An 11,888-nucleotide genomic window follows, 5' to 3' on the forward strand; every position below is an offset into this window, starting at 1 on the left:
ACATCTTGCATATAGGCCACTATCCATCAATCAAGCAATCAACCAACTGTAATTACTGAGCACTTACTCTGTGTAACATATGGAGAAATTAATATTCCATAAAACCAGATTTTTAAAACAATATGTTCTTTTTATTATAGTACAGTGTATGTGGTACAAATTGAATAGTATTAAGTGAGAAATCAATCACAAAGAATAATAGACTCTTAGAATCATTTTGCTGGTAGGGAACAAATCTGGTAGTGATGTGGAGAGACATTTTGCCTTTTTCAAATTTCCCAGAACTCTAACGTACCTCCAACTTGATTTTTGACCCTTTTATTTCAAAGCTGGGGTCCACAGCATTCCCGTTATTCCAGACCATGACTCTAAATATTACTGCCTGTGACCCAGACATTTCAGACTTCTTGATGCCATTCTGTTGAATTTTTCCATGGCCAAAGTGAAAAAGTTGGCGTTCTGGATAGCTCCTTGACAAAACTGATTCAGCTGCACAGTCTGTCCCTGATGTACAGTGATTGAGATGCAAGACTTTTCACCATTTACCAATCAGTCCCACAGAACAATGAAGGAAGTGACTTTGTAAATTGACTTGGAATTCAAATGAGGCATTATTCTAAGAGCAAACGCCCACTAGCAAAATATCCCACATGGACGGACGCTGCTCTCATTCTCTCCTTTCTCTCCTTTACACTTTCTTTTTTAAGACACAAATTTGAATTTCTTCAGCTAGGAACTAGCAGCATTGTTCCTGATTTAATAAAGGCTAGTGATCACTTTTAGTTACGTCGGGATAATTTATCAAGGTATTTTAGTAGCTCCTCAAAGTCTGGAAGCTTTTTCTCTCTAGCCTGTAAACTCACTCTGGGGAGGGAACATGTCCGCTAATTCTGTTTTACTGTACGTTCCCAAACACTTAGTAGGGTGCTCTGCACATAATAAATGCTCAATAAATACCATTGATTGATTGATAGTGATTTTATCCCCAGCATTTTATAAACTTCATGTAACTTCACATAACTTCACATGAAGATATTTCACTCAATCATTTGTATTTACTGAGTTCTTACTTTTCAAAGAGAACTGAGAAGAGCACTTGGGAAAGTACAAAACAGCAGGATTGGTAGGAGCGATCCTTGCCCAGAAGGAGTTTATAGTCTTCAGTCTGAATTTCTGGAATGAAGTTCAACTACTGAAGTTACAAAGCAGTGGCACACCACATCTGGGGCTCGGAAATGAAAAATGATGCTGGAATCCAGAAGAAAGTTCAGGGTTTTTCTTAGGAGGACTGGATATCAGTTACTAAAATTAGTAACTTCCTGAATTCTAGCTTTTACAAAAAGCCAAAATCAGTCATCAATCACCCAAGAAAAGTAACTCTCTACTGGTCCACATCACCCCATATCCTCTCCTTTCTTCCAGGCTGACTTGGTCTTACACTAACTTGGTAGAAGAAGGACTGTTGATCGAGGTAATAGTGAAGTGCTATCCTACTCCTAATGTGTGGGCATATTATTTTCTGTACATCTTCAACTCAACAGTAGAAAATGTCTCAATTCTTAGGAGATTGAAGGAGGTAAAAAGCTAATTTTAAAAGTCAAACAACCTCAGAATTCTGACCAAACCTGCTTCCCTCCTGCCTTTCTTCTTTTCTCCTGTCCATAAGACCTATCACCTTCATAAACCTCAGTCACTTGACTTTCCTCCATCTGTATATCAGCATCATGTTTTCACACTATGGTTGCCTCGGAGGCTAAAAGAGTTATGATGAGCCACAAAGCCCTGCCTTGCTTGAAATAAGCAAGTTTTATTTATTTTTTTATGGTATTTGTTGAGCACTTACTATATGCCAGGCCCTTTACTAAGCACTGAGGTAGATACAAGCTGATCAGGTTGGACACAGTCTCTGTCCCACATGGGGCACACAGTATTGTCCAAGGTCACATAGCAGACAAGTGGCAGGGCTGGGATGAGAACCCAGATTCTTCTGACTCCCAGGTTTGTGCTCTATCTACTAGGCCAAACTGTTTCCCCAGGTTTTACCCTTGCATATGGCAGTGAGATCCAGACCTACTTCAGAAGGCACAGCTAGCTTTTTGAGCAGGTTCACTGAGACACCTACAAACCTTACCTAAAATCAGTGGCGGACAAGATGCCAACAGTGTGGTTCTGGAATGAAGTCAGCTCACCTGCACTGAAACAATTCTCTCAGTGCAGTTTCTCTGGGTGGGGTTTTTTAGGGGATTGAATGATAACAGGATACCCAAGCAGCCTCTGTCCAGGATGCATGTTGTACTAAAAAGGGGCACATGCAAGCTAAGAGGCTGAATAAACCATTTTTGACATGACGAAGGGCAGCTTCAAGCAATAGGACATAGCAGTGAATTTTTGAGAACTCATCTCAGCAAAGGAAAATGGGGTTAGTCTCCTTTGAGTGAGTAAAGACTTCATAAAGTTTGGGATACTGAGGCATACTTAAAAACAGAGACAGGGCTTGAATGGAACAAAATCTATATGCATCAAGGAACTATCTTTGCTTGCAAACGATGTGGGAGGGCGTGTCGGTCATGTACCTTTCTTTTCAGCTACACTCTCATGCATGGGCAGGATCTAACATCAGTAGCGTCATCATTCACTTTTCTAAATGAAAATGTTTACTAAAATGACATATTGCCATGAGAATTTGGCAGATTGACTATGTGCCAAAGAACTCTTGGACGATGAGATCTGTCTGTGATAAAGCTTGAGTACTCGTTCTCCTTCCTTCCTCCACTGACATGCCTTTTGACCTTATGAAAAATTTTCCCATCTATAAAATGGAGTGAACAATCGAATCTACACAGGGCAAAACGAATGATCAATTCACAGTGACCTACAGAACCCTCCTGTTTCTTAACGATGCCAACTGTTTTCAGCCCCATGTCGAATTCAGCTGAGGAGGGATTGATAGATGAAAAGTGATGATGTTTGTGAATTAACTGAAAGCTTTTTGTTCCCCCTGTGCAAATGGATTTCTGGAGCCATGAGATCGCGTGGCATGAGCTAGCCACATAATCTTCTGTGTACTCTGGGCTGTTCTCCTCACCCTGCAGCCACAGCCTGCATGAACTCAGGCCCTGAACCGAGACATCTAGGTTAGCGACAAGGTGGAGAGGTGGAGTCCCAAAGGCCCCAGTTGCTCTCTCTACTAGGTACGTGGACTGGTGTCAGAGTGCTGGGGGTGGGTTCTAAGAAAGAACCGGTGGAACGTGACTCCAAGCTCATTAACCTCATCTCAGGGTGGTCTCTTCTAACATTTGCTTGGGGTTGAGATTTCGATTTGCCCCAGGCACATTCCAGTCCTGACTGGAATGGAAATTTTCCACAGAGAAATCACTTCCAAAACATATTCCCTCCCTCTGCGGAACTGGATTGAAAAGCATGTCACTGTCCAATGTGGCATGGGAACTAATTTACACAGAGGTGGCCAACCCTCGTGAACTGAAGAGCCACAAACCATAAGCATAATGTGACTGAAAACCTCAGATCGGAGTGGGGGAGGGGAGTGAGGGGCCAAAAGTGAGTGTTCTGGGAGGGGGAGGGGTGGACGAGAGAGGCAGGCAGCATGTGTTCCTTGGAGGCATTGGATTTGGGGGGAGGAGAGAGAGACATTGGGGTGAGATCAGCACCCTACCCCTCCCCAGCCTAGACCTACAGGAAAGGGAGTTAGCTGGCTCCTTGCTCATTCAACTGTATTTATTGAGTGCTTACTGTGTGCAAATCAGTGTGGGCAGAGAACACCCCAAATTTTTTTAACATTGTTTGTTAAGGACTTACCATGTGCCGCTCAGCTGTACTGTTCCTTTTCCAAGTGCCTAAAGTAGTACTTGCCCACAAAGCGCTCAATAAAAACCACTGATTAATCAATTGATCGGAGTGGCACTGCCATAGCAAAACAATAGAAAAACAGCATGGCCAACTGAAAGTCAGAAGACCCAGGTTCTAATCCCGACTCTGCCACTTGCCTGCCATGTGACCTTGGGCAAGTCACTTCATTTCTCTGTATGTCAGTTATTCTCATCTGTAAAATGGGGATTAAGACTGTGAGCCACTTGTAGGACATGGACTGTGCCCAATCTGATTGTCTTGTCTATCCCAGTGCTAAGTAAAATGCCTAGCACATAGTAAGTGCTTAACAAGTGCCATAAAAAAAATGGGGAGCCAGAGCAGCCGAAAATACATCTTGGATGAAGCAGACGTAAAGAAAGCATAGCAGAAATTACACATATCAACAAGCCTACTTAGAGATAATATTCAGATTCATTAGACTAATGCAATAATGTCTAACCCTGTACCTGGTCCTAAATCTATACAGTTCAAGGTGCTTTTACTACATTTCAGGGGGGAAATTTTATATGACGGAATTTTATATGCATGGGAAACTGCTTTTGTTTCTAGCACTGACCTCACCACTTCTGAAGCCCCAAAGATTCACGGTCAGATAGGAGCATTGAGTTCTTGAGTGAAAATACTATCACAAGGTTCACCATTGTGAAAAAAATTAAGTAAATGGTTGATGTATGCTGGAATGTATCATGAACACATTCAATAAATATGATGGTAAAATTCATATTCAGCCTATGAAGCATTTGGGAAGATAGTTAAATCAATTTTGTTTGTGAGATTCATTATGGGTGAGAGATGTGTTCTGCTACTGGGGAATGACACAATAGAATGAGAATCTGGCTCTTTATTCTCTGCAGTTAAAATTTTCCTTCAGATTAAAAAAAAAATCCTAAATCTTCTGGTTAACAAATCTCCCTCTTTTCCTTATGGCTGAATTGAAATGCATAAATTAAAGCAATTTATCATTTTTTTCCCCCACTGGAATATTACCATCTCACCAAAGGTCCTAAAAGGCAGAGACTCATGCCTTCTAAGAAACAAAAATAAGATAGTATTTGTTAAGCTCTTACTATGTGCCAAACACTGTTCTAAGTGCTGAGCACTGTTCTATTATACTTCCTTGTGCACTTAGAACTGCTCCTTCCACAGTATGCCCTCCTTAAGTACTAATGATTGGTCACAGAAGATTGAATTCTTGCCAAAATGGTGATTTCCAAACCTACAGTTTTCTCAAGATTTAGAATCTCCTGCAGTTTTATTCCAACTATTGTTATCTTGCAATGAGAGATATGCTTGAGTGGCGCTAAAAAATTATGTGGGGACAGTGTGGTATTAAACATCAAACCCAACTGTAGGCTTGAACAATCAATCAATTGTATTTACTGAGCACTTACTATATGCAGAGCACCGTACTAAGCTCTTGGGAGAGTACAGTACAACAGAGTTGGTAGGCATGTTCCCTGCCCACATTGAGCATAAAGAACCACTGAGCTATCTAACATTCCTTCTGTTGTGAGACTGGACCTACAACAGGCTTCATATCAGATTGCTGGAGCAAAAATTAGCAAGACCGGATCACCAAAAGAAATGACTTGGAAAAAAGCCAGTCTATGATCACTGAAGTTTTGCTCACCTCAACACTGTTTTGTTGAACAAGAATAGATATAGAATGAATCAACGAACTGATCAATCAGTGGTATTTTTTGAATACTTAACTGTGTGCTGAGCACTGTACTAAACACTTGGGAGAGTACAATACAATGGAGTTAGTTGACATGCTCTCTGCCAACAACTAGCTTACCTGGCAATAGGATACAGAAACAGCTGCACTATGGTGAGCAATAATAAAACAAAGGAAAGCATCCAGAAGCAGCGTGCTTAGTGGAAAGAGCATGGGCTTGGAAGTCAGAGGTCATGGGTTCCAATCCTGCCTCCGCCACTGGTCAGCTGTGCAACTTTGGACAAGTCACTTAACTTCTCTGTGCCTCAGTAACCTCATCTGTTAAAAAACCTCATCTGTTAAAATGGGGATTAAGACTGGGAGCCCCATGTGGGGCAACCTGACCAGCTTGTATCTACCCCAGTGCTTAGAACAGTACTTGGCACATAGTAAGTGCTTAACCAATACTATAATTATTATTATTGAGGAAATGCTTCAATAATACAGTGAAGAACAGTCTCAGACAAGGTAGCATGAATGTTGGAAGACAATGGCAGCAGGACACAATAGGTTAACGTGCTGTTACAGTCAAGGAAGGGGTAGCTCTTCTTCAGATGAAGCCTTGGAGGACTGTCAATCAATCGTATTTATTAAGCGCTTACGGTACGCAGAGCGCTGTACTAAGTTCTTGGGAGAAGTGGTAGTCACATTCCCTGCCCACAAGAAGCTCACAGTCTAGAAGAGACTATGAGGCAAAAACCCCATACCAGCTCTGGGGTCTGCAAACAGCAAGCACATAAACCCAACAGGGGAGTCTTCAGTTTGCACCGTGCATTATGTGGAAGCAGTAGTGTGGCACTGGCCTTTTCAATCATACCCCCCCCCACACACGCACACATCCTCACACACACAGAGATTAAATTCTCCGGTTGCCGGAAGTGGCATTATCTTTGAACACAAAGCACGATTGCGTATGCCAGACAAACTTCATGGCAATTTGAAAAAATAAAAATGATTCCCCGGCGTTCAGCCTGCTACTCAGAAGCTGTAATATTTTCAGCCTCATTTTCAATCCAATTCAATGGGAATTTTTGTCACACTGCAGCCTAATCATCACTGAGACAGAAACCAGGAGGTTGGGCAAATGGAGACTAGGCATCAACCTCTTGTTTCTGTTTCCCTGATTGTGTTTCCTGGTGTGTCTCGACCTAACACAGTTGACAGCTGTTAATTTGAAGGTATTGACAGCCCCAGTGTCTCTCCCTTACTACTTTCCTAACTGGGTTCTTTACACTGTGCCGAAGCCAACACCAAGTTGGGGAATAAAAATAGGAAGGTGGTTCCAAGGAACCTGGCTTGGGGCAGCCTCGGTGATAGAACTCTTGCCGGTCTTTTAAACAGTTTACGGATCTACACAGCCCTTCCACTGTGATTACTCACTGGGTTCTGAGCTCCAGACTAGGCCTTTACTGAGAAAGTCAGTCAGAAAAATCGTGGTCACTCGATGAAACCCTATTATATGTCTCCAGAAGACAAGTCCATCACTTCCTTTTCTATCTCTTTCTTGACTTCTTCTTTCAGCCTATGTAAAGGAATGAAACTAGCTACTGGAATGGGTCAGGTAAGAAGGTGTGGCAATTCCTTCCTGCTGTTTTCATTGTCAAGGTGAGAGAAATCAAACCCAGGAAACAGACCAGCTAAGACCCTCCCTGTGAAGAGTCAACAGCTGGATTCAAACAGCACGCTTGCAAGGCCTTTCCAGGAATACAAAGTAGCTTCAGAAAAATTCCCATTATGTGAAATCACTGGGTACACCAACATTGTAAAGCAGCTTGTGACCTTCTCTAATCCCAAGTAATTGTGTATAGTAATGAGCAAACTTAATGGACCTAACTTTTCCAAACCATTATCTCCCTGGAACTTCTGGTAGTAAGACAGGCACCCAGGAGAGTCTAACTAAATATTAACAAAGATAGAATCTAATGACCAGAGTGCAGAAAGAAACCACTTTGTTTTTCAGGATCATGGTTGCCTTTTCAATATAGACATCTCCGTGTTTCTCAGTCATGAGTCTGAACATTCTGGTAGTTCGGATTTCACTTTTAACGTCTGACAGATTTTTCCTGGATCCTCCCTAGCCATTATATTTTATTTCGTGCAGTAATTTGATGGGACCAAATTGAAACAGAAATCCTGATGTGGGAAAAATTATCGATTGATGAATCATACGGCTAATTTATCATCGAAACTATTCCCAGTATTGTGGGCCTTCTAAATTGCTAAGCCATGTTATATAAGTGAAGCTACATGCATATGCTGTTTTAGAAAGAAAACCTTGATGTTGAGACTAAATTACAGGAGAGATCCTTAAGGTTTTTCTGAAGTTCACAAGTAGAGATCTGCCCCCGAGGGGGAGAGGTACATGCTAAATGAAGTGTGGGTGGAAGCTTATGATAGACAGTTTACGTGGGTCTATTTTCTGGGCTGCCTTATTGATAGAAGGATTTGGATAAGAGCCCTGCATTGTGCACTGTATAATGTGATTCAGAAAATACAGCCCATCATTGTTTGGGATCCTTTCTCCATTGATGTCCATGCATAATGCTGATTAGCGTTAATGGAGGTTACGCACATGCACCAAAAGACTCTTCTGACTCAGGAATGCAATGTTACAATGGAGAAAAGTCATTTTCAGTTTTAAAATCTGACTTAATGACAAGAGCATCACCAGCTAATGCCACGCATTTGGCAGAGTCCTGCCAGAATATTCCTTTTCCTTATTTCCATCTGTGTACTTGAGGGGTCCCGGGAAAATCCCTTATTATCCTAAAAATGAATCAATGAAAGATCTCTCAAAATTCCTAAAGTGACAATAAGAGCTTTTTCTTGAACTGCACACAAGGGCAAGTTCTGAGTGATTTTCAGATTATCAAGTTCTCTTCATTTTAATAATGTTGGTATTTGTTAAGTGCTTACTATGTGCTGAGCACTGTTCTAAGCGCTGGGGTAGACACAGGGGAATCAGGATGTCCCACGTGGGGCTCACAGTCTTCATCCCCATTTTACAGATGAGGTAACTGAGGCACGGAGAAGTTAAGTGACTTGCCCACAGTCACACAGCTAAGTGGCAGAGCTGGGATTCGAACTCATGACCTCTGACTCCAAAGCCCGTGCTCTTTCCACTGAGCCACGCTGCTTCTCAGATTTTGCAGATTCCTATTTCAGAGCATTGCAATGTCCTTTATCAGGCCCAGTCACTAAGCAGGTCAAAGCACACATTTCATTTTCCGTCGTGCTGATTAAGGCCTAAAGTCAGTACAACCTGTTCATTGGCTTCAAACACCTGATGCTCTTTCGGAACTAGTAACTTCATTTAACTTCAGGCCCATGTCCTGTCCACCCTGGCCCACCCATACAATATGGCACCAAGCAAAAGTCCTGATGGTGACCTTCCAGATAATGCTTGTAGCCCACTGTCATGTGGGATTGGAAAAGCTTATATTGTTGTTTTCTGCATGCTAAATATTCTTTTAAAGGAGAAATTCAAATTCTAGGGTGAGAAACCAACCCTGTTCACAGAAACTAAATCCATATTAAAAGACTCATTTATTACTTTCTTATACCATTCTTTGTATAAGTTAAATGACTTCTGTTACCAGATGGAAATGGATCATTGAAAACTTAAATGAGTAAGTGTATGTATATGTTTTGTTTTATACTACGAAGACTAAATACACGTTTAAGTTTACCAACAGAATCTCAAAATCCCCAGATTTAGGATTCAGGAGAGTGAGCCGATGTCTTACTCAGGGACCTTGGGTGAATCCCTAAACCTTTCTGTACTTCATGTTCCTCACTTAAAATGTGAAGCTATTAAAACTCTTAGTCATTTCACAAAGACAATCTACTTCTATAAGGAATATTATACATAACATGTTGATCTCCTTAGAAGAAAGGGGCTCTCTATAAATTCAATGTTTCACCTTTGTTGTTATCTCTTCATGAAGCAATCATTGTGGACTAAGCCGTGGCAAATGATTTAATGAGGTCAGAGGTTAAAAACTCATACGCACTGACTAAAAGCCCTGCGTGACTCCTTTAGACAAGTTTCTAAACTCGTCTAACTTAACTTGTCTCATCTTCAAAATGGGGATGAAGACTGTGAGCCTCACGTGGGACAACCTGATTACCCTGTATCTACCTCAGCACTTAGAACAGTGCTCTGCACATAGTAAGCCCTTAACAAATACCAACATTATTATTATTATTATTAACTTATAGATGTAAATTCCCATAATCGTTAAAGGGATAGTTTCTCAAAAATGGATTCATAAAGATAAAGCAATACATGGTGTATGGAAGAAAACAATAACCCCTTAGAATCATAAACATTTATATTTTGGGAAACTTCAGAGGTCTGGCTTTCAAAATTTGGACCAAATATTTACTTCTGGGGATTTGCGGGTTGTTCATCTAAAGAAGCTAGATAATGAAAAACAAACAAACAAAAAAAAAACCCTTTCCAAAGGTGAGAGCGAAGAGGTGTCCTGACACTAACTGTTTGGGTCTGGGAGTTCAAACTAATAATTAATTGGAAACTTCATAATAATTAACATATGAATATTACATATTCACATTGCTTCACAAAGAAATGAGCCAAATCAGAGAACGTAATAAAGAGAAAATAAATAGACCTGGTGAGGAACGTGTGCACTCCAAGAAAAGGAAGGTTTGCGAGACCATTCCCGCAACTTCCAAATGAAAGTAGGATTTTTTAAAAGATTATTCACAATGGTAAAAATTCAAGCATGTTATATAAGTCTTTTCTTAGCTCAATGTCATCAAATCACAGACTCACTATTTTTAAAATTGTACTACCACTCTTTGGTGACCATCAAAGTAAGACTGCAATTGCGCAGATTTTAATCCCCTTTTAAAACAATAAAACTAGAACATACACCCAACTGAAAAAGGCAGTATTATCCAACCTTTAACATAGGTCATTTCATAATAATCGGCCTTCTGCAATTTCCAAGGAATTCTGACTTTCAGCCAAGCTTTCATTTGTCCTAAAACAGGTATTTCATTTCTTTCTAATTCAGTGAAGTTAGTACAAAGACTCAGTTATAGGGTTAGTACTTTGACTTTAACTCCCTGACTCTTTCCTGGATTCACAAGTTAAAATGTCCCTTAGAATCAACTTAGCTCCATGTCCACCTAAGCATCTCCTCTAGGAAACCATTCGACCTTCCTTTGAATGGAATGTTTAATTAACAGACAAAAAAATCAAAATAAATATCCCGAGTTTTACGCACATTGAGTTCAGTCTATCTAGATGGATACAATAATCTGGATAATGTGGACCGATGAAATGACTTTCCTCTAGATATTTTTATGGAAAGGTAATTTGGATTGTTGTATTTTTGTCTACTCTTTACTGACAGTCTAACCAGTCCAAAAATTGCCATCCTTTTCTTCATTCTGTTTTGAATTCACCTGACACAAAGGTCCCTTGGGTAATAGTCTTTTAGAGTTTACCCGATGGTCTTAACCAACCTTCTGGCTAACTTTGGCAACTGAATACCAGGTTAACATTTTATTACAATGGGCAATCTGTGCAAGTTTAAATCGATTCTATTCTTGGGGTCGCGCCAGTATACGAGAATTCTAAAGTCACTACAAAGCAGACACATTCCAAACGAGGTTCGTTTTCCAATGAGCATATGACTTTTAGCTGAAAGTATTTAAAGAAGAACTGACATACCCCTTGGCGATCCTCAAAGTAAGCAAGGCTGGTTTTGGTTAAAACAAAGAAGCGCACTTTAAAGTTGGAGGGAGAGGTCCTTCTTTTTTGTTGGGATTTCTTGATCAGCTGCTCTTCCAGGAGGATATAGTTATTCATGGTCTGGTCCAAGAAAGGTTGCCAACTGCTCTAATTAGACATAACCCCACGACACAACCTGGGGATGTGAACACCCAAAGTGAGTTCAGGAAAAAGAATGCTAAGAGCAGGCAGTTGATTTTCAGAGAGTAGTTCAAAGGTAAGATAGGTGCCTCCAGTTTTATCTCTCTATCTACATTCAGTCAGCGTTGCACAGCTTCCTCTCTGATGTCAGGCAATAACCACATCCTTTCAAAATTCACAAAAGTAAGCAGTGCGCTCTGAAAAAAATACCCTTTGCTAAATGTTTTGGAAAAGTAAGACACACTTGGAGAGGACAGTACAATCAAAGGGATCATAAGAATTGATTTTTACAAAATCTACAGTAGTTTCTTCATCTTCCACCATTTGGCCAACCATCAATTGGTTCAGGTAATGTGAAGAGTCTTCAAAATGCAAAGA

The 11,888-nt window shown here is 40.6% G+C and overlaps 1 protein-coding gene across 1 annotated transcript in view; it reads right to left on the minus strand.

Annotated features, from left to right (window-relative positions):
- The window catches only part of ITK (IL2 inducible T cell kinase), a 38,035-nt gene extending 26,476 nt beyond the window's left edge, over positions 1–11,559 (minus strand). Inside the window, exon 1 of the mRNA XM_016228657.2 lies at positions 11,310–11,559. Coding sequence (XP_016084143.1) covers positions 11,310–11,447 — 138 coding nt within the window. The 5' untranslated portion in view covers positions 11,448–11,559. The remainder of the gene's footprint in view (positions 1–11,309) is intronic.
- Between the last annotated feature and the right edge of the window lie 329 nt (positions 11,560–11,888).

Source organism: Ornithorhynchus anatinus, chromosome X1 (assembly GCF_004115215.2).
Source record: "Ornithorhynchus anatinus isolate Pmale09 chromosome X1, mOrnAna1.pri.v4, whole genome shotgun sequence".
Classification (NCBI taxonomy): Eukaryota; Metazoa; Chordata; class Mammalia; order Monotremata; family Ornithorhynchidae; genus Ornithorhynchus; species Ornithorhynchus anatinus.